Raw genomic sequence first — 23,807 nt, forward strand, 5'->3', positions numbered from 1 at the left:
TAATAATTCTAATTGAGTGAATAAAGATTAGCTTAAAGATTAGAATAACGCACATCAATGCATGATCATTTTTCGGAGAAAACCTTTTAAATAAAGATTCCATTCTTGCGCTAGACTTGCTCCAGGGGCACCCAACGTCAATTTTCGGAAAATATCTGTTCGGAAGACGATTTGAGATCTAGAATTTTCGGAACATTTGTCGTAAAATGTCTCGCTTGCCTGCCTCTCCTAGGATTTTCGAACATCTGAAAAATGGTAAAATTGCCCATTTTAAAAGGATTTTTACCCTAAAAGGGTCACCTAGAAGTTTCGGGAGCCTTTTTTCTGGCTGAAATTTTCGAAAAGGTAAGTTTTGATCCCTAAAATTTTCGGATCACTAGACTTTCAGCTAGGAAGTCCGAACAGATGAAAAATTTTTAGGGGATAAAAATATGCCTATATCTACCGTTTACTGAATACTAAAATACATTTAACAATGCTATGTTTAAGTGGTTTTGAACAATATTCTCGTTGGGTGCCCCTGTTGCTCCAAAGTCGCCCTCTCGAAATTCTTTGATTGAGAAATTAAAACTCGGATGCGAGACGACGAGCAGACTGTTGGTTTCATCTTGCGCTCTTGATAGATCAGTATCTAGTTTGATTGACGTACGCTTGACATCGCTTTTCTCTGATTGGATAACCCGACAGGAGGAAAATTCCACCTGGACATTTGGCGTGCTGCAAGCGATAAGAGTCGGTTGTACGACTGCCAAATCGGAAACGAAAAGCGAACGATTCTAGAAAGTCTATTCTTGCGCAAGAGATACTGCCTTCCAGTCGCGTGTACTTCAAACCACTGCATGTTTGGCTACCTACAGAACTAGTCAAAGTTATCGGTAAGTTGGTCCTGAGATCGAATTCCGAAATTTATCTTCTATGTGCCACTACCCGTATTTATAAATACAGAGAAAGCTTTTGTCAACCCTTCTCTCCTTAAAGACCCCCCCCCCCCCCCACTGATGAGTGTTAACTGACCAGAAAAGACCCCCCCCCCCTACCCCACTGACGAGTGTTAACTGACCAGAATAAGAGTAAAATTTACAACTGGCACTCGAATTCCTCAATGCTTTGTATGCCTGCTTTAATAATCCTTACGTCATTATTTGTCTACACAACAACACAGACCAACACCGTTGACAATGCTGTTCTGAGTTAGTCTCGTTTGGCTCGTCACGAGGAAAGATTGCGTGATGAGCCAAAAGACGGTCTGCATAGGAGGCTAGTACTGTGGGTACCCATTCAACGATCAACACATCCCACGTTAACGCTTCCAGGCGTCTGTTGAAATTAGGTAAAGGTTCACCTAATTTCATGCTAATGAAGTTAATTGCGTACAGGTGATGGTAATTGCATGTACTGTAGGTAAAGAAAATTGCGTGCAGATAGTTTATCAACAATTTAAATATTGCAAAAGATGTGATTCGTTATTTTTGATATGGTATTTTTCCTGGTCGTCTTTGTTTTCCGAAGCCTCCTTAGCAGCCCTTCTTTTGGCTTGTCACACATCAGCAACAAACGTCTTCCGAAACGAGCCCCACCTCCCCTTTGTAAGTAAATAACATCGTGGGACCGGTTGCTCGAAGCCTGGTTAGCGCGAACCGTTGCTTATTTGAAGTATCAAATCCAAACGGTTTCCATGGTATTTAACGCTGGTTAGCGCTAACCATGCTTCGAACAACCCGGGCCTGGAGATTACATAGAAGTCACATAGGAATCAATCAGTGCTGTATAGATGCTCCTTCGGGGAGGAAAGATCGTGACGAGCCGAGAGAAAAGAGTCACGAAGGAGGCTACGTTCCATTAACCCAGCGGGGACAACTTTTTTTTTTTTTAACAGCATTTTGAATGTAAAAAGTTAAGTAGAGAACCTTTATTTAAAAAAAGATATTTATTCAGAGATGCGATTCAAAATCTTGAGCAAGTTCTTGTATTCTAACCAGATCAGTGATGGGTGAACAGTGTCGATGAGGGAGTTTTACGTTGCAGATAATACGATACAAGGAGGAATCATCAGATTTGTGCAAAATTCGATTGACATTTGTTCCAATTAAGTTGGATTCTGCCATTATTGTATCGGAAACTTCTGTTAATGGAAATCCTCCTGTACTGCTAATGGCCAGTTCTTCCAGCATTTTTTTCTTCTGTGACACATACTGATCATCATGTGGAAGTAACTCCTGGAAAAACAATTATTACCACCGTTTGGAATTCAGCAGTTCTTAAACTGTATTGAAACTACTACAACAATTCGTAGTGAAGCTCTGATCCTCGCAGTTATTAACGCAATTTTGGCAATTGCGTAGAGAAGCCTGAAAATTCAGGACTTCAACGGGGTTTGAACCCGTGACCCCGCGATACCGGTGCGACGCTTTAACCAACTGAGCTATGAAGCCACTGACGTTGGGAGCTGGTCATTTGTGGGTTCTAATATTCACTTGATTTCATATCAGCAGTTGAATATATGATTCATTCCATCGTTGATTCATTCATCACGTAGCCTGCGAGCAGGCCCTCCGAGGGACTGGGGTTGGGGGTAGAATGAGGGCCTGCCCGCATGGCTTTGTATTTTGAATGTCGCGTCCAAATTTTGGACGCAAAATACTGATTGGCTGAAATTAAATTACCTCGTGACGTCACCATTGACAAGCTCCGACAACAAGAAAGCCTCTTCGCTTCGCAGAGATGAGGTGGTCAGAAATGCGTCTGAGAAAATTGTAGAATGTTGCAATTTACCATAACTTTACATAATTAAAGGTCGGGCAACGCGATGCAATGGCCTCTCTACTGGAAGGAAGGAAGTTCTATCTCTGTTATCCACAGAATTCGAGAAAAGTCTTATTTCCCAACTGTTTTTCGTAGCGGCCAAAATACGAGGGCGACTTCATGTCACCGTGGCTGCCTCTGTTGCTGATTTAACGATAGAGGAACTCTACACGATTTTAGCAAGTATTAGGCTAAGCCGAAAAGGCGGCTCCACAAATGATTGCTCGATCTCCTCGTAACTCCACAATACTCCGATACACTTGAAAACAAAATATTCCAATTTTCAAATTATTGAATTAGTAAAATACATATCTATAACCACAATTGAAATAAAATGGTGTAGGTATTAGAATATCTGTCTAGTATTTAAGTGTGATGTAGCAGTTGTAATGTCTGTATTTCATTAAAATAAATTTAAAAAGATAATTCCGCTTCGCTTTACCGAAATTTGGCAGCAGTTGTGGTCGACGAGTCTCACACAGTGGAGATGCGGTCAGGGAAAACGAATGTCTCTATTACGATTCCCGTCGTTTGAAGTTTGTGTGCTAAATTTTTCCCTGACGAACGAAACACTTTTTCCGCGGAAGGGACTTCGACGAATTACCGTACTGAATATTCAGCTACGCTTTACAGCATCAGCAATAGTTGTTAGGCTTTTCTGGCGAAGGCTTCCTTCCTTTACAGTTTTTTTTAGTTTCTGCCTCGGGCAAATTGAAATACACAACGCGTGGGTTTCTGTTTTCTGTGTTTTTTTTCAATGTTTACTTCTGGTGCGCGCTGATTGGCTAATTTTTGACAGCTCTCTCAGCGTGACATCAGGAGGCGGCATTCAAAATTCAAAGGGATGCGTGCAGGCTCTCCTTCTCTCCCACCGAAGAGAGAGAGCCTGCTCGCAGGCTATTCATCACGGGAACATTAGAACCCACAAATGACCAGCTCCCAAGGACAGTGGCTTCATAGCTCAGTTGGTTGGAGCGTCGCACCGGTATCGCCAAGTCACGGGTTTAAACCCCGTTGAAACCCTGAATTGTTCAGGCTTCTCTACGCAATTGCGTTCATAACTGCGAGGATCATAGCTTCACTTGATTTCATATCCGCAGTTCAATATATGATTCACTTCATATATCATTTCATCGTTGGCACATATTTCTGTTTCTAGTCTAAATCCACTTTCTCCCACAACCCTCTTAAGTTAAGATTAGCCTGTGCAGCAGGTGCCAAAAGCCAAAAGGAGGAGAGAAAGAAAGGGAGGGGGAGCAGGCTTTTCATGCTAGCTACACAGGCTATGATACAACCTCGTTCCCGGGGTGTCTTTGTCGTTGACAATGGAGACCCTGGGAACGAGGTTGGTTATGGTATCCCTGGTTTCCACTGACGTCAATGGCGGCCATGTTGTTGTACAGAACAGCGAAAACGTCTTATAGGAATTTGGCCGTAAGAAATATAAATGTCATATTGCAATTATTCTGTACTAAACTAGGTCTTTCCTTTACTTTGGTCGAAAGGGTACATTTGATCAGCTCAATGCATCAAAAACGTAAAGTACTTTGTCTCTCGTTGAATTGTCCAATTTTGACACACTCTCCTTGGCTTATGAAATCAGTCAACTTCGTCAGCAATGCGCTCATAAATTTATGACCCGCACCTTGGTTTGTGAACAGCTCATAAATTTATGAATTCAAATTGGTCTCCAAACAGCTAATAAATATATGAAATTCAATTTGGTTAGCAAATGGCTCATAAATTTATGAAATCATGTTCAACTTGGTCAGTAAGCCGTTTATCAATAATTGAGGAAATGCAATTTGGTCAGTGAAAACTTCACATGGATATATTTTTTAATTCGAAATATCAGGTAATCCACAAACAGCTTATTACATGGTGAGGAGGATCAAAATACGCACCGATCCAATCAGAAAGAGGCAATCTGCAGGACGGTTTGAGGCTGGCACGCGTGAATCTTGGTACGCATTTCGACTGCTCGGAAGGTATGGAATTTTGATTTTTTCTCGAGGGCTATCTCCGGGCCGTTTGGATGGATTTTCGATCGAGAAGTACGAGAAGAACCGTGAATCTTTCGTCTATTCTCTTGCGAAGTTTGAGGGCGGAGCGATGCGACTTTCTGGGGAAAAATCGCCCCGGCGCTAGAGCCGTGCAAAAAATTTCCTTCCGCCCTTGTCCTTCTATTAAGAGGCAAAGTAAACAGAGAACTCGAAATCTTCAAAATCGCACAAAATACCACTTCTGAGGCAAAAGAACGACAGTACACCGTAGGGAAGGTAATATACCCCGTTTATTCAGCATTGATCCATGCACATATTTATCGATATATCGCTACAGAAGAAGAGAAGAAGCAAACGGTGAATCAAATACATTTGTGATAAAATTACAAACGGTTACACAAACAGATTGTATGGGCTCCCCGTGGAAAGATTAAGCTTACTTTCCCATGTAACTTCCCGTGAATCATGCTCACTACTTTGAAACGTACGTGAATTTTATTTCATTCTCTGGATATCATATTGGGTAGCCTTTGAACAACTAGTGCCTTCGGTCTGCAGACAAAATATTGGATATGCAGCCAGATTCATCATTAACGTACACTCAACGTTTACGACCGAAGCGAATTATACATAATCTAAACTTTCATTCGGACTCGTGGAAAGAACCGAATTTCGGGCATTCGCAGAAAAGTAACCAAAAAAAGGTAAAAGAAGCAAACACAAAAAAAAAATGCTCCGTCGAATAAGTTTCGTGGATTCCTTGAAAAAGGAAGAGAAAAATTTTGGAGTAAGTGATAAATACCACGCAATTTTTAATTGCGAGCATTCGGCGTCTAGCGTCTGTTTACTTAAAAAACAAGATGGCGCGTAAAAATAACCATCGGAATTCAATGCACGGATCAAAAAGGGCGATAAATGTTGAATGCACTCGGTTTGCTTCAGATTGTTATCATTTCGTGCCCCACGATTCACATCGGCTTCTGGACTTCACTTCACGAGGTGATCCGTTTTGTGCCAAGTTCACGCCGACTCGTCCCGTGTCGTCTCTAAATTTCACTCCCCGAGTTCCAAATTCTTTCGCGAGAGAGACGACTGGGGACGAGTCAGGTGTTCCCGCATAAACTGACCACGCGATTGGTGAAAAAATCGATCGTTCGACTACGAATTCTGCCGGCAGAATAATAGTCGCTCTCAAACAATTACACTCACGAACAGATATTGTCATGAAACCTAATGACAAAGGATCAGGCACAGTCATAAACGAATGCTTACGTCAACTTAACGACAATAAATTTTACAGGCAACTCGACATCATCAGTGACATTCAACACGCAAACAACTTAACTTACATAACATGTACAAAGATACCATTACTGACGGCAAGACACAAAAAAAATCCTTGTACAAACTGACCCCAAACCAAGGACGTTTTTACATCTTACCCAAAATCCACGAAGATATTTCCAGCATCGATCACTCCACGGAACCCATTTCACAATTTGTGGACCATTTTCTCAAACCTCTCGTTCACAACATTCCTTCCCTCATCAAAGACACTACACACTTTGTTGACGAACTTAACGAACTTGGACGCCTACCTTGTAACGCCATACTTGTCACGCTTGATGTTTCTTCTCTTTACAACAACATCCCCCACAATGAAGGTATTCATGCTTGTCGTTACTTTCTTTCCACTCGCGACCGCACCGCAACCACCATACGCACAGAAAACTCTTTGTGATCTCATAAGAACGATCCTCTCCATGAACATTTTCCACTTCAACAATAACTTCTACCTCCAAACACATGGCACCTCTATGGGAACACGCATGGCACCCTCATACGCAAATTTCGTTCCTGCTAAATTTGAGACAAACGCTCTTAAAAGGCTCCCCTTCAACCTCATACGTGGTGGCATTACATCGACGATATCTTTACGATATGAACTCACACAGAAGACGACCACCCACAGAATTTTATTTCTTACTTACACAATGTTCACCCTACCATAAAATTCACCTCTTCTCACTCTTCTACATTTATCCCATTCTCCCCTTCGTTCCCGATAGTATACTTACCACAGATCTCTACACCAAACCAACAGACAAACACCAGTACCTCTTACGAGCTTCATCCCACCCCTTACACACCAAACGTGCTATTGTTCATCACAAACTGTGCGCAACTTTGGAATGCACCAATTGTTTTCAATGGTCTAGTAAGATGGGATCGTCAGATAATGCCATTGCTGAAGTAAGAAATATTGAAAGTTGGGCGCGAAACAATAAGATGTCATTAAGCCTCTCAAAAACATGGGAAATGCTTGTACATGGCAAAATCACTAAGCCTGAATCACCTTTAATAGCTGAGATCGAAAGGAAAACTTGGTTAAAACGTCTTGGTGTTACTTTTCAAAACGACCCTTGTAACAGGGATCTGCACATCGACAATCTGCTATTTAAAGCTAGCAGTCGAATGTACGTCTTCAGAGTGTGTAAGTGGTATGGGTACAGTAAAGATCAACTCCATAGATTATTTGAGTCCTTGATAATGTCGCAGTTTAAGTATGGTACAGAGGTATGGGCCGCTGGCTACAAAGGAAAGACCCTAGATCGCATCGATGGCTTCATCAGACGAGAAGCGAGATTTGGTTGCGTTTCGGATGCCACACCCATGTCAGTCATCCTTGACAAAAGAGACAGTGGACTATCCAGGAACTCTTTGAAGACTTTATTTTTTTCTGCTGAAAGAGATAAGATGCCACCCACTAGAATTTGGAATGTAATCGCAGTTCTCAGCAAAGTACCTGTTCAGGAAATTAGCTCTAGCCTAGCTCTGTGGACAGTCTTTTGTCTTTAACGATGCACCATGACGCGCACTTCGTCTTCCTAACAAAAATTCTCTTTTTAATTCAAAAAATCTTCTACGAGTAAAACCTAATACTTTCGTCCAAGCGCTCCAACAGACCTTAATACCGCTGATGTAATATCTAAATACTCCAGCAGTTGGCTGATTATCATCGAGCCAGTTGAACAGAAACTGCCTTTGGAGTTCATATGTTGGATAGTCGTGACAAAAATTTTCGCGGGACTTTTTCATTTGGCTCACCGACAGCAACTTCTGCAGGCAGAATGTTTCTTGGCAACACGTTTCCTTTGTCAACTCTTCAGGGGTGGACACAGTCGATCGATGTTTCCCTATGAGAAAGAAACGGCGATAAAAAGTTGCACTTTCTATGACCCCTGCAATGTAATGGCTGTGGTCACCAGGGAAGCCACTGCACTGTATTCATTTTTTCTGAAGTTATATCAGCTATTTGCATTCAAAGGTGATAAGCGTATCATCTGGTTGATTTGAGTCTGATTTAACTTTGCAGGAATTTGGTTTGAATTATCCCTTAGCCAAGAGGAAAACTGTTGGTTAAGGTTAGAAATAACTCAATTTCCTTGGACCGATTTGTTAACCTCTTGGCGCCTTGATTTGGGCGATAGTTAAGCCGGCCTTGTGGCGGAGGTTTTCTTTCTTTTTAAACGAAGTCTCTATTGAAGAACGAAAAAACGAAAACATCTGAGACAAGGCTATGAACAAGAATTTAAGTCTCTAAACAAACCACGACAATGTGGGAAGTAAATGCTACAACGAAGCGAAAACATCATAAGACCGAGCAGTTGGTTTCCAAGCTATTAAACCATGAATTATTCTAGGTTCCAGATATTGAATTCTATTCCTTGAAATCGAAGTTCGGAATTCATTTTATTGCTTTACAGGACGAATCATAGGAAAATTCTATTTTTGAGAAGCAAATGGATGGTGCAGTCTTTTCCGCTGTCCAGCACTGAAATTCTGACCGGAAATTGTGAACCTACCGCCACGACTACAGATGCTAAACATGCTACATGTATATGATAGAGAACATTGAATAAAATGAAAAATCATGGACACTTAATGGTCGTTAGGAATTTTCAAACAAACAGCGAACATCAGGTTTAACACATAAGGTTAAAACCAAGCTAGCAATACCACAAATCTTTTGCATGTGAAAAACATGGTGAATTGTCTAACCTCTTCGTCGAGTTCCCATCTTTGGGGTTTTATCCTCACTGGTTTGCTTAATAACTGATGTAGCACTGGTTGTTACATCACCTAAGCTGGCGAATCTATCTTGGGAATTGGGCAAAGGTTGTTGCTTTCCAATTGTTTCCTCCACAACATTATAAATCTCTCCTTCCACAGAACTCGTGTCAGATTCTTCATTGATGTTAGAAGATTGGGGGAGCATTGACTTATAAACGTTTGCTTTGAAGACGAGTGGTGCGATTTCACCCTCCACAGAACTCGAAGAAGAAACGTTTCCAGCCGTTACACCTTCTACAGGAGAAATGTTCGAGCTCTCGTCACTACTAGATGAATTGCTAGTATTAATTGGTACGCGGCAAACTCGTTTGGCTTTCGGTTGAGGTGTAGAATGATTCAATGGAGCATTACTGGCGATCTCTGCACACGGTCTCGTATCTCTGGCATCAAATCCCTCAAAATCTTCGAACTCACTCTCTGTATCCGAAAATAAATCTAAAGGAAATAAAAAATCATGGACACTTAATGGTCGTTAGGAATTTTCAAACAAACAGCGAACATCAGGTTTAACACATAAGGTTAAAACCAAGCTAGCAATACCACAAATCTTTTGCATGTGAAAAACATGGTGAATTGTCTAACCTCTTCGTCGAGTTCCCATCTTTGGGGTTTTATCCTCACTGGTTTGCTTAAGAACTGATGTAGCACTGGTTGTTACATCACCTAAGCTGGTGAATCTATCTTGGGAAACGGGTAAAGGTTGTTGCTTTCCAATTATTTCCTCCACAACATTATAAATCTCTCCTTCCACAGAACTCGTATCAGATTCTTCATTGATGTTAGAAGCTTGGGGGAGCATTGACTTAGAAACGTTTGCTTCGAAGACGAGTGGTGCGATTTCACCCTCCACAGAACTCGAAGAAACGTTTCCAGCCGTTACATCTTCTACAGGAGAAATGTTCGAGCTCTCGTCACTACTAGATGAATCGCTAGTATTAATTGGTACGCGGCAAACTCGTTTGGCTTTCGGTTGAGGTGTAGAATGATACAATGGTTTAGCATTACTGGCGATCTTTGCACACGGTCTCGTATCTCTGGCATCAAATCCTTCAAAGTCTTCGAACTCACTCTCTGTATCCGAAAATAAAGCTAAAGGAAATAAAAAATCATGGACACTAAATGGTCGTTAGGAATTTTCAAACAAACAGCGAACATCAGGTTTAACACATAAGGTCAAAACCAAGCAATTCCACAAATCTTCTCTCGGGAGGTGAAAAACATGGCGAATTGTCTAACCTCTTCGTCGAGTTCCCATTTTTGGGGTTTTATCCTCACTGGCTTGCTCAAGAACTGATGTAGCACTGGTTGTTACATCACCAAAGCTGGTGAATCTATCTTGGGAATTGGGTAGAGGTTGTTGCCTGCCAATTGTTTCCTCCACAACATTATAAATCTCTCCTTCCACAGAACTCGTGTCAGATTCTTCATTGATGTTAGAAGATTGGGGGAGCATTGACTTATAAACTTTTGCTTTGAAGACGAGTGGTGCGATTTCACCCTCCACAGAACTCGAAGAAGAAACGTTTCCAGCCGTTACATCTTTCACAGGAGAAATGTTCGAGCTCTCGTCACTATTAGATGAATTGCTAGTATTAATTGGTAAGCGGCAAACTCGTTTGGCTTTCTGTTGAGGTGTAGAATGATACAATGGAGGCTTGCTGGCGATCTCTCCATACGGTCTCGTATCTCCGGCATCAAATCCCTCAAAATCTTCGAACTCACTCTCCGTATCCGAAAATAAATCTAAAGGAAATAAAAAATCATGGACACTTAATGGTTGTTAGGAATTTTCAAACAAACAGCGAACATCAGGTTTAACACATAAGGTTAAAACCAAGCTAGCAATACCACAAATCTTTTGCATGTGAAAAACATGGTGAATTGTCTAACCTCTTCGTCGAGTTCCCATCTTTGGGGTTTTATCCTCACTGGTTTGCTTAAGAACTGATGTAGCACTGGTTGTTACATCACCTAAGCTGGCGAATCTATCTTGGGAATTGGGCAAAGGTTGTTGCTTTCCAATTGTTTCCTCCACAACATTATAAATCTCTCCTTCCACAGAACTCGTGTCAGATTCTTCATTGATGTTAGAAGATTGGGGGAGCATTGACTTATAAACGTTTGCCTTGAAGACGAGTGGTGCGATTTCACCCTCCACAGAACTCGAAGAAGAAACGTTTCCAGCCGTTACATCTTCTACAGGAGAAATGTTCGAGCTCTCGTCACTACTAGATGAATCGCTAGTATTAATTGGTACGCGGCAAACTCGTTTGGCTTTCGGTTGAGGTGTAGAATGATACAATGGAGCATTACTGGCAATCTCTCCTTCGACAGAACTCGTATCAGATTCTTCATTGATGTTAGAAGCTTGGGGGAGCATTGACTTAGAAACGTTTGCCTTGAAGACGACTGGTGCGATTTCACCCTCTACTAAACTCGAAGAAGAAACTTTTCCAGCTGTTATATCTTCCACACTAGAAATGTTCTAGCTCTCGTCACTATTAGATGTAAGCGGTGTTTCGATGATTGTTACGAAGATAGCGTGACACTTAACGTTTGTGCTTTTGATTTAATGTTTAGTGAATCATACAGGAAATGACGTTTAGTTTGATTTAGGATTTGTAACTTGAGGAAGAATGAGAGTTTAGTAGTTTTTCAGTACACGTGGAGCAATCAAATTTAGTTTGGCTATCCCGTTTGTCTGTTAGTTCAAGGTTTACTTTGGAATCTCACCACGAAGTAAGTTAATTGATCTTGGGTTTATTGCTCGTTTTATAAGTCTGTGTCCTAAGTTGTTTCTGTTAGATTTCTGTCACTGACACCGTGTTACTCAAACGAAACCAAATAATTTAATAAAGAGACTTCCAAATCTGTCAGCAGAAGGTAACACCGTTTCAGTTTTCGCCAGGTGGGTGGTTTTGACACTTTTCGTGCCAAATTTCCAAGTTTTTGAATGGATATTTTCTCATCGAGAGATCTAAAACCGTTTACATTATTTTAAAACATCACGGTTAAAGAAGAAATGGAAATAAACAAGTATCTTGACAATCTTTAAATCAGCTTTTGTTAATGGTTTGGGAAGCAGCGGGAAGTTTTATTGCATGATACTGAGCAAAAATAATCTTGTCCAGATTTAACAGAAACAGGAATTTTGAAAGTCACTTGTTTGTCTTTATACTTTCTCCCTTTTCAAATTCTAGCAAAAAATTACCGAACTTGTGGAGTAGACTCTAAGGCTCACGAAATTAAAAACAACTTTCAAAAGGAAATCACTGCATGTTCTTTTTCTTAATCAATCTTGACTTTTTCCTCTAAAATCACACCTTGGACTGTGAAGGTAACGTTTATGACACGTATTATTATAGACAAAGTCTCCCGTCACTTCCGCTCAAAAACAATATTGTCCAAATCAAACACTCAGGAACAACTGAGAATAAGGAGAAGTTCTGTAATCCAGTAATTGATGTTGAAATTATATTTTCTTCTTCAATAGAGAATAACAGATTGAATTTATAGTTTCATTGGCATATTGTAATTGTTTATGTTCTTTTTCGTAGGCGATTCCAATTGACACGTGGGCAGCCCTCTTTTACCTATTAGGTCAGTATGCTAATAGCGACCCCCTGAAGTTGCTGGCTCAGTCCGGTCGAGTTCTTGTAATTCTCTCATGACGACAGTGATCTGTTAGATAAATGTCATCGTTTGAAAACCAGGAGCGAGCAGACGCAAGGACAGGCAGCTAGTTGCAGCAAGTTGCGTCAAACGAGGACTGAGTTTTCCTCGGATCAGCGAGTCCTTTACTACCATTCCTGCCAGTAATTTTAGAATGCATTCTTTTGGGAGTATCCTGGCTATTTTCATTCCGAATTAGGAATTACAGAATACGCGGAATATCAATTCTCAAAAGAACGCAAATTATGGAAACGGAATATTTTTGGCAAAGTGGCCTGGGAACTATTGTATCTCGGCATGCCCGAGATGCGTTGGCATGGGAAAAGGTTTCCCGAAAGTTTGGAACACGAAATGTTGAAATATGGCAATAAGTACCAGTTTTTTCGGTTTGCTTCATTTGCTAAAAACCTTAAGGGGGAGAAGACGACAAAGAATTTCTTGTACTTGTGAGTGCATTGCGTATTGCAAATGCGTTCCCATACGCTCTTTGATGTTGACTTAAATGAAAAAAAGTTCGTCGTTTTTGTACAAACCAATCTCATTTATTTTGACCAGACAAGGGCACGTTTTTATAAATAACAGAAACTGACAGCTCTTTTTGTCCTAGCACCGGTAAAGAAGCAGAACAGAGGCCAGCACACCCGCATCTTCGGTAGAAACTTTGGATCGCTATTCCATTCAATTTTCAATTTTCAAGCCGCCGGCAGGCGACCGGCCGACCGCGTATCACTTCCCGCCAAAACTTTCCCAAAAGAACGCATATTCTGCCTCTTTCGAGTGAACCGTATTCCGGTCATTCCGTTCATTCTGCTATCGGGAGCAGAATGAAACTGAGGAATAGTATTCCGTTCATTTCGGAAACGGAATAATCTCAAAAGAACACGAATACCGTCTATTCCGTATATTCCTATTCCGGAATCGTACCAAAAGAACGCGACCGGAATTCTCTAAAGATTTCGAACAAGTAAACGTGTCTAAACGGGTCATTCGTTCGCGTATAATTAACAATTATTCCTCGAGCCCGAATGGGCTCTGAGTCAATAGCCCATGAGGCCGAAGGCCGAATGGGCTATTGACTCAGAGGCCATGAGGGCGAGAGAAATAATTGTTTTAGTAAAATCCAACTAGTTGGTCAAGAAGATATCGAGACAAAACATCTTTCGCTATTTAAAGCTAGACTTTAGTTGTTGTTTTGGTTTTCAAAGCCGGCGCTTTTCGCTACTAGTGGGCTATAACAAATAGCCTACTAGTAGCTCAACCAATCAGAACGCAGCATTGATAATAGACCACTAGTTGGATTTTACTAATAATATTAACACACTAAATGAAACTAGTAATCGGATGATCGTAAGTTCGACTCCTGCAAAAGACTGCTCAGATTTTTTCCGCGTATCCCCGACTCGTCATCAAACAAATTGGGAGCTTTAGCAACGACAACGGCACCCTGCGAGCAGAGCCTCCTTTTGTCTTTTTCTTTACTGAGGAGGAGAAAACGCCAAAATCGAGCAAGCAAAAGAAAGGCTCTGCTAGCAGGGTGCGACAACGGCGACGGCAACGTCACAAATGTGCATATTTAGTGAACAATAGCATATTGAAAAACCAAACCTCCGTTAGTAAATCAAAAATGCGCTTTGTTATTTATACTTGTTTCTATTAGTATGCAAAACGCGAGCAACATTTTGCTTTTGCTTTTTTGTTTTGTACACCAACATGGCCGTCTAATCACGTGGGTGCAAACCAAGAATTCTTTACTCCAACTCAAGACATTGTCTTTTCTTTCCCTACTTTAGTGGGTCTGTAAAACCAGTTTTTATTTTTAAACGATTATTTTTCAAGAATTCAAGATCCCTGAATAATTTCTGAGTTACCAGTAGGCGTCTAATTTGGCCTCTAAGTCATAAAAAGCTCATTTAATAATATAAGTTCAATTTTGTGATTATGTCTTCCCTCTAAAGGGTGGCTGACTTTCAAAGCAGCCTTAACTACCTGCTTGCCAAAAAATGTGTAATAAAAATGCTTGGTCAATTTTCCACTAACAACAATTTAAAATTCCCTCTCTGCCCGGGCCCTGTTTATGGCAAAGCACATAGTGATAAGGCATTCCAATGAAGCATGCATACGTATCCATTTCTTACCATAACCCCACCACAACATTTCAATAGCACTGGAAGCCACTGTTCACAGCCTTGAGAAGCACGTTCTTCTTGAAAAGTTTGAAAGTCCGCTAGTTTTGGAAATCTAAACAAAATAAGAGACATTTTTTTTAGCTGAAAATGAAGCCCTGTGTTTCAAGGAGAAAATTCAAGGGCATTTTTAATAGACCATATTCGCATGCTCAGTATTGGACTGGAGCTAGCTTGCAATGGAGGCTAATGTGGGAGAATATATAAAATAGTATTTGCATTCGAAAAGAATCCCCAGCATTAGCCTCCATTGCAAGCTAGTTCCAGTCCAATACTGAGAATATGAATATGGTCTATTTCATTTCTTGTTCAATGCCTCAGCACAAAGGATGATGTGCTTATCATTCAGACAACAGAAATCGGTTCAAGTCTCAAATGCTGTTGATGACACTTTCAATCCAACAAATTCTGGATACTGCGCAAATTTGAGGTTAAATAAATTTATTTATCTTTCTTGCTTTGTAGGTAGGCAGCTTTTTAGTAAACAGAACTGGAATGTCCTCTCAAAACGTTGCAAAATTTAATTCAAGTTTCCATTGAGATAAAACACAGGTGACACTTACTGACAAAATCTTGCTAATTCATAAACCTGAGGAGGTCCAAGCTCTATCTGATTCTTTGCATACTTGAGAAGTGCAGATGCTGGAGTCACCCACTGAAATAAAACTGTCATGTAATTCTATTTTATTGCAAGTTACCCTTACACAGACACCTGTTGATAATGGTGTAGAGCCCAAGATCTTTCTCATCTACAATAAAATAGTTTTAGCCTCCCTTGACTCTAAAAGGGGGTAACTTGTTGATAGTTTTACAGCAGTTTTGTTGCTTGTTGGTAAAAACCATAACTTGTAACTTAACTTTGCAAATACAACATTCCTGACAGTGCAGAGTGAATTATCATCATCATCATCATTATTATTATTATTGTAACAGGATCATCTATGAGAATAAAAGTAAAAAGTAAAGCGACCATATTTAACGTCCATAACTCGTAAAAGTAATTCAACTGACAAACCTGACGTCGACAGTGCGCTCATTTTACTCCCCCCTCTCCATCAGTGCTCTGTTTTTAGCCTAAGGGTATTTAAAGCTAGTACTTAAGTTACACTGAAAGGAAAGAAGTCGAAACAAGGATATGAGATCCGGGGATCGAACTCGGGACCTCTTGCACCAAGATCGCGCACTAACTGAGTTTTCCATCTTTTCTCCTCACGAATAAACTACCATAAGTAAATTTGTTCCTTTTCATTAAAAAAAAAACTTAAAGTTGAACAAATTGGTCAATTATTTTTAAGTTTTTATATTCTTCACCCTTAGCTGTTGACAACAAAAATAGGATAGGCCTTGATATCAAATTATTACAACAAAGCACCATGCTTTGGTCTTTTGTGACAAACACCTGCATGCACATTTGAAATGATTTATATTAACCCCCTGACCCCTGGGAGTGAGACTTAACAGATTTTACTCCATCTGACCCCAGACGATTTTACTCTACTCCTCCTCTGAGGGGCATCCTAAGGTGTCTGAGGGGTGAATGGAAACACAAGAATGCAGGGTTGGCGCAGTGTTGAGAGCACTCGCCTCCACCAATGTGGCCCGGGTTCGATTCCCACACTCGGCGTCATATGTGGGTTGAGTTTGTTGGTTCTCTACTCTGCACCCAGAGGTTAACCCCTCTCCTCAAAAACCAACATTTGACTTGATTTGTCTTAATTGTTAATTTCAATTTACAATGTCCCCAATTAGTGCTTCAGCGCTAGAACGACTAGACACTTAAATGAAGTTCCTTTCCTTTTAAGGAACAAGGATGCATTGTTCCTAGCTATTCCTTTACATATTCCTAGTAGCCATTCTCTACATTAGCAGATCAATAATCATTTCTCAAATTTAACTGGATCTTCTTGATGTCATACCAGGTATCATATGCGCTTAGTTTCTTTTCCATTCATCCATTGTAGCAACTCCCAGAACAGAATGGAGCTGAATAAATCACTTTGACTGCTATTAGATTCTAAGAGCTTAACAAGAGATCTGCATTTGCATGGGGAGCTAACTGTTTGCATGTCTGCCATAAAGGGGACATGGATGAAGAGGTTGTTGACCCATTGACTCCTGTTAGACAGAGTACAATCTATTAAGTCATTGAAATGTCAGAAAACAGTTTGGTAATCAAAGGCAATAAAATAAAGCAACATACAAGGGAAGAAAGTTAATAAAATAGGATCATCTATTAAGTGGTCACCCATTCCCATTCTGGTCTCTCAACCATGTAGAATCAAAAAAATTTTGTTGAGTGTATTTTTAAAGTAATGTTTGGGTTTAATTAATCCATTCAATGGATTAACGGTGTGCAAAATATACCCTAAGAGTTTAAAGGGACAGTGTAACACTATTTTAGTCAAACTTTACACTAAAGGACATCCTTGCATCAATGAAAACCAAAAAATAATGCTCTAGTTTTGTTGCTAATGACCACTGAAGTGCACTGAAGCTACATGTATTCTTTGTTGTTTTCAGCCAAGGATGGAGAGGATGGAATTGGATTGAAACTTGAAAAAACTGGCCAGTTTTTTCAAGTTTGGAAACTGTGTCTTCAGGAAGACACCAAAAATTAAATGCAAATAGCTCTTTGTGCCATAAAATAATATATTTCATATCTTGTCAGTAGGTTGTCAGGAACGTTGTATGTATGAGCTTAAGTACAAATTTACTAAATAAATAGATTTTTACCCATACAAAAACAGGCCTATGAAACAAATTTCCAAGCTCTAAAAGATAACTTTGAAAAAAAATTCACCTTTGAATGTGTCATCTCCTTTTCATCGATTAAAATGGTGGGTTCTTTTTCAAGAAAGCTAATGTAAAATAAGGTGTCGAATCGTCTGGCCAAATTGGTAGGTGTCAACCAGTTGGACCATTCACTCAGAGACCATACATCAGGCACACACTCCAGTTCCCTGTTTGCAGTAAAAGAAGCATAACTCATTTCCCCCTGGAAGTGAGACTTCATAGATTTTACTCTGTCTAAAACCTGTTGATTTTACTTGACAATGGGGAGCAGTTCAGAAGACCATGGGTTAAATCAAGTCAACACCCATTCCCAATGTCTTCTCCTTACACCACAGCTTTGCTCTAAAGTATTGATGTAAGTGGTAAGGTCTTGGGTACTGATTATAATGATTACAGTGTAAATAAATATTATTGGCCACACAAACTTTCTAAATGGTCATTTTACATCTGAGTCTTGAAAGATAAGTTAGATGGCTCTTCATTTCTTTGATTTTCTCCGATCAATGATTGGAAGCAAAAGCAACTTTTTTCTAAGGAACATGGTCAGCACACTAAAAAATATAACTGAGATAATTTTAAATTCTTGCTGTTTTGTAAAAGACTCTAAAAAGGGTGACAACCTACTTTTAGAACCTTTTGGGCTGGCACGGTCTTTCCATTGCCAAATGTGTTTACCCCTTTTGCACTGGCTCTGCTTCAGTCAATTCTTGCTATTAACAAAATAACTCATTGAAAATTTCCAAAGCCACAATACCAAACTGTTACTTGCCTACCAAATTTCCAAAGCCACAATACCAAATTCTTACCTGCACATGATAAAAAAGTTTGACGCATTTGTGTAAACTTGCTTCCTCCAATACTGAATTTCTTGGACATCAAGATTGCTCTCATGTTTATCTGTCAAGCTTCTGAGCAACAAAACGCCTGACTCCTCAAACGTTTCTCTGATTGCACATATTCTTAATGCAACTTCACTTGGTATATCTGTGGTTGATTTCTTTATCAGAGGTGGCCGTGGTCCTTGAACGTTAACAAGTGGAGCAAAGTCTTTATCGAACTTGGAAAACGACCGTTTGAACAGCTGCATCCAATCATTTGAATAATCGGCTTTCTCTTCGATGACTCCCCCAGGAAATACATATTTATTTGGCTGAAATATTGCGTATGTCTACATTAGCAGATCAGTGTTAACCATGACAAGGTTACCATTTGTTTTAGTAGATGGTGTTTCCTACAAATTTCTTGGTTCACGTTTTGCAGTTCTTGTTTTTGCTGTGGTCAACAGATTTTTCAAGATTTAAATTTTATGCCAAGGTAAGTCAAAACCTAGCCTGCGAACGCAGAATTAATACAGAGGTTGTTTCTCTCTCTCCCAAAAAACAGGGGAGAGAAACGACCACAAGTTTGAAAAATGTGCCAGCCAATGAGGCATGCGAGCCACGGCTGTGAGTCATGAGAGGCATACAAGCCATGACTGCGAGTCATGCAAGCCAAAATGGCGAGTCAACATGCAAATCACACAGTTTATCAGCACTATTTGAAATGGGTGCTTGGGCTTAAATGTGAAATTTGCATGGCTTGCATGACTCGCTGGCTCAAAGATTGTCCAGCCCCAATGACCACTGGAAATGGGCCATTCCATTTATTTACGCACATTCTACCTTTTGAGGGGCTTGGAAATCCAGGGGGAGGGGGTAATTAGGGGTAATCCAGTCGGTTTCTTTGATTTTCCCTCTTTTTCCCCCCTTTTTCCGAGGTGGGAATGTGCCGGCACTTCCATTTTCCTTATGCTTAGGGGGTAAACTCTACGAGACGCCCTCAATGGGGGGTGGGGGGGGGGGGAAGGGGTGCGTCTTTTCAATGGCATGGCCCAACACGTCTGCGGTCGCAGGCTAGCCGAAACCTCTCTAACTTACCATAAATGCACTTTTCTCTCCTCTTTCAAGCAACAAAACCCTGTAGTCAAAGTGGCTGTTGAGTGTGTTGTTTCTTGCCACTAATATTAAAGTGGCAGAATCCCTTATTTTACTTCTAACAGTGTTCATACTTCACCAATGTTTCGACACAACTAATGCGACATTTTGACCGAAATTCTGAAGTACCACAGTATTGTCGGCCCCAGACTCTCTTTACTCGCCAACATGGCGGCCTACAAGCCACTGCGCTAGCATCGTCTACACCAATCAATGTTAATGGGGTAACATTGAGTCACGATGAGTGCAAACTACGCAAGAAAGATGGATCTATTAAGGGCAAGGATTTTTGGCAAATTAACTCGTCAGGTCACCCCACAGTAAGTTTATCAAATTATAGCAGAACCTGACGACCTCGAACAAAGTCATGTTCTTCTGATAAAAAGCAATGCTTATATAATTTACATAATCACGGTGAGAATTAGTTATTCTGACGTTAAACCCCTGTTACTTCAGCTCATCGGAAAGGTACTGTTGAGCTTAAAAGGTCTCCTTGCCGCGGGAATTTTGTCTCCCTTTTCAAAGCAAAGCTAATTGCAAAACAAAATTGTGATTAATCTTATTATTCTTTAAATTTTTTTTTTTTTCGCAAAAAAACACTTCGATCTCCATTTCTCTTTTACTTAACCCATTCACACCAAAGGCGGTGTAGGTGGGGAAGGGTTAGAGGAGACAGTGAGTGGACACAGATGTTGTTAGGCCATTTGCATCTAAATCACCCCCAATTTGCCACTTTCAGATGGGGAATAGTTAAGGGCCAAAATGGAGTGAGGACAATGTGCAAGCCAGCAAGCCATCTGAGTCATGCGAGCCATGGCTGGCAAACTGTGTGAGCCATGGCTGCGAGCCATGTAAGTCAACCATTTATTGAAAGCTAACCATTTTAAAATTGGGTGCTTAGACTTAAACACTGTTTATCAGTGCTATTTGAAATGGGTGCTTAGACTTAAATGAGAGACTCGCTGGCTTGAAGATTGTCCAACCCCGCCAAAATGTACTTACAAAATGACCAATTTTGCGAATTGCAGCAAATAATAATCATGCAGTGGGCAAAAATAGCTTTGGCATACCCTCCCCTCCTTTATGACGGTACTTGGCCCTAGTTGGATCAACTGTTTCTACCACAACCAGTTTAAGTCAAAGTGGTTGAAGTTTCCCAACAGAACACTCTTCAAACAGATTTTGTTTCAAAATGTGATATAACTCCAGGGAATAGTCATCCGCAGGCCTTTCCATATTATTTAGCACTTTCACAAGCAGGTGGATATATATACATGTACCCCATTAACCCTTTGAGACCCAAACTGGCCTGAACCGGCCATACTTAGTATTTTACTCTGTCTAACAACAGACGATTTTACTCGTCAATGGGGAACCCCGGGAGTCAATGTATTAAAGCAAGCCATTTTACCCAATTAGAATCCCAAAATAAATTCCAACCTACCAAACCAATAAAAAATGGTTTGCTTCAACAACTAAAATAGATTGTGAGCAGTCTCCCTTTTGGCGAACGAATGTGAACATAGGGATCATGATATGGTCAATATGCAATAGGGAGGAGTGACTCCATGAGCTGCTAGTTTGGTGGGTACACACAATAGTGGCAGCTTCATTATGCGACGCTCAACCGTGTTGGGTTTGAAATGTTCGTCCCACAGATGCTAGAGCTGAAGAGAGACTGTTCACAGCCTGCAACAAAGATTTTCAAATTCCTGGCCCTGTGTGAGGACAAAGTCAAGCGTTCAAGGTTGGCTGGATAGAGGAAAAGAATATATTTTGAAGATTTGACTTGGCCATACTGCAATCCATAGGTCATGTGCAGATTGGTTACCTCTGAGAATCAATGACCAATTAACCCATTCACATCTCAAATGCCCCAAGGATGCCCCCCATTGATGAGTAAAATTGTCTGGCATTAGACAGAGTAAAATCTCATTCTTAGGGGTCAATGCGTAAAATGTGTTACAAATATATTTAGACATTTGGTGATCAGTACTATTTTATTTACTTTTGCAGATCTTATAAAGTTGTGGAGCACTTTGCTAGGAGACCCCTTGGAAGAGAGATCAACTCCTACTATCCCCCAATTAAGCAGTTCCAGACCCTCCTCTTTAGACTGCGGCATTTTGGATTTTATTACGACGAGCATTTGGTTTGTGAATCAGCAATAGTGTTGATTACTGATTTGCATTTGTTATGAAAAGAATGATATTAATCAGCTACAAACTTGTTTTCACAGAATTTTCGAGAAGAGATGGCAGTGAAGAGAAAGGAAAGAGGCAAAGGACCTCCAAAAAAAGGTTTATATAGAGACAGTTTTTATCAATGGTTTATGAGCAGTAGGGGGTAAAGCGTTTTTACCTTCTGTGATTTCTATGAAATGAGAGTTAGAAAGATTACCATAGTTAGATGAGCAATCCAGGCCACAGGGAACAGAGGAGTCCTATTTGACCATTTTTCCAGTTAAATTCAGTGTGAATCGATCTTGATCAAACTACATACAATTGATCGTGTTATGCTGCGGTTGAAATCCTACCTGTGAAACAAAAGCCGCTTCCAGTAATGACTGTGGGCTTGTCACTAATGGAGACTAACAGTATAGAAATAGACAAGTCTCTTTTTCTACTCTTGGCACTTCATGCCTCATACGGACTTTGAGCCACGAACATTGACACGGATAGTATTTCAACTGTAACAGAATCGTTTGTGTGTAGTTTGATCACGTACAGTGATTCAAATCAACAAGATCTACTTGTGCTGCAATTGTACAGTGAATTTAACTGGAAAAATGGTCAAACAGGACTCCTCTGCTCTTTGTGTCCAGGCTTCATCATTAGTTGCTCATCTAATTGTGATGATCCCTCTACTTTCACTTCATGTGTTGGTTTTTTAATGGCGTTGTGGGAAAGGGATGAAACATGCCCAGGGCAACAAGTTAGCAGAAGGCCTTAGTCAAGTCACTCCACTTGGATCTCGTACTAATTTCTTCAGTTGGTACATGGTTGAATGAATGGAAGCAGATGATCTGACCTGACTGAAAGAAAACAAAAGAGCCGAAAAGTGGGTAATACCATTTGGAATGAATCATCAAAGTTTAATACAGAAGCTAATGAAACAAAGAAAATATTTTACCCAGAGTTGTACCCAGAGTGCCTTGAAACATTCGCAAATGGCATTTCTCCCTCCCCCAAAATATGATGGTCGGTTCATGAAAAGACCATGGAAGAATGCCTATGACTATTTGGTAGTAAAAGTAATTTAATACATATGTATAGTGAATAGAAGTCATTTCCTTGTGGTCTTAAGTGAATGACTTGTTTAAACGTTTTTTTTTTTTTCAGGTGAAGGCAAACGGGCCAAGAAGAAAAAATAAATGGGTCGTCTGAGTGTATTGTTCTCAGTCATGCTGAACACCTAATTGTTAACAAAGGGCTGAAGTGTACTATTTAGTGAATTGCAATTGTTTGAATTATGCAACTTGGAGTGTTATTTCAAATCCCGATTAACGTGGCCAATTTTGCTGTACGTATGATCTGGACAAAATTCCAGGTTGTTATTACGAGAAAGGATGAAAACACAGACAGCGGAGACTCTTCTTGTTTTCTTGATACAAATGCCCTTCTTCAACGTGTACCTTGAAACAAGAGTAGTTTTGAGGAGGAAGGTAGCAGATCGGTAATTCATCATGTAGACCACGTATGACCAGTTTCTATTAGAATTCCTGTGAAAATTGTTGCTTTTCCTTGGTCAAATTAAGAGTCCCAAAACTTTTGTGGAACAAATGCTGAACAATTTAGCAATCCTATGGCTCTTGGATCCATAGAACTTTGACAATGTTATGGCACGATTTATCGTTATTTAGAGGACAGACTCATCCAGTTTGTCAACATGCGGTCATGATCACACATTCCACCGACTGTTCAGCTATTGCACCTGTTAGGTCATTTCAACCTTGAGTCTGTTTGAAATAGAAAATAGGGGCAACGACTTAACGTCAGTTGTTAGTAAGAGTTATGGTAATGTGATTGCTGATTCAAAACAAATGTTCTACGATTGCTGCATTGGTATTATTTGTAACATTTAATTTCATTTTACTTCTGGTGGTTAATATATTGTGCCTCACCATCTAGCAATATGGGAATGCAAATCAATAAATTGTTGTTCCTGTTGTTTCTGAAACGCGTGCGCATTAGCATAAGCTGCACTGCACTTTAGCAGACGCAGTTTCGCGATTTTACAAGTCGAGG

The 23,807-nt window shown here is 40.3% G+C and overlaps 3 protein-coding genes across 3 annotated transcripts; 1 reads left to right on the forward strand and 2 right to left on the reverse strand.

Annotated features, from left to right (window-relative positions):
* Positions 1 to 1,103: 1,103 nt before the first annotated feature.
* On the reverse strand, positions 1,104 to 19,708 carry LOC138024560 (acyl-coenzyme A diphosphatase NUDT19-like). Its single transcript, XM_068871785.1, has 6 exons — positions 19,504 to 19,708; positions 18,394 to 18,737; positions 17,595 to 17,754; positions 15,358 to 15,449; positions 14,747 to 14,849; positions 1,104 to 2,216 (listed from the first exon to the last, which is right to left on the reverse strand). Exons 1-6 carry the CDS (start codon positions 19,630 to 19,632, stop codon positions 1,932 to 1,934), a joined length of 1,113 nt encoding a protein of 370 aa, XP_068727886.1. The 5' UTR covers positions 19,633 to 19,708; the 3' UTR covers positions 1,104 to 1,931.
* On the reverse strand, positions 7,446 to 11,563 carry LOC138024550 (uncharacterized). The gene is made up of 5 exons (XM_068871775.1): positions 10,830 to 11,563; positions 10,176 to 10,682; positions 9,522 to 10,028; positions 8,868 to 9,374; positions 7,446 to 8,002 (listed from the first exon to the last, which is right to left on the reverse strand). Exons 1-5 carry the CDS (start codon positions 11,317 to 11,319, stop codon positions 7,635 to 7,637), a joined length of 2,379 nt encoding a protein of 792 aa, XP_068727876.1. The 5' UTR covers positions 11,320 to 11,563; the 3' UTR covers positions 7,446 to 7,634.
* Positions 19,692 to 23,739, forward strand: LOC138024565 (small ribosomal subunit protein mS33-like). Its single transcript, XM_068871789.1, has 4 exons — positions 19,692 to 19,880; positions 21,577 to 21,712; positions 21,800 to 21,860; positions 22,902 to 23,739. The coding sequence occupies exons 1-4, from the start codon at positions 19,801 to 19,803 to the stop codon at positions 22,931 to 22,933; spliced, it is 309 nt and encodes a 102-aa protein (XP_068727890.1). The 5' UTR covers positions 19,692 to 19,800; the 3' UTR covers positions 22,934 to 23,739.
* The last annotated feature ends 68 nt before the right edge of the window (positions 23,740 to 23,807 follow it).

This window comes from Montipora capricornis, chromosome 2 (assembly GCF_036669925.1).
Source record: "Montipora capricornis isolate CH-2021 chromosome 2, ASM3666992v2, whole genome shotgun sequence".
Lineage (NCBI taxonomy): Eukaryota > Metazoa > Cnidaria > Anthozoa > Scleractinia > Acroporidae > Montipora > Montipora capricornis.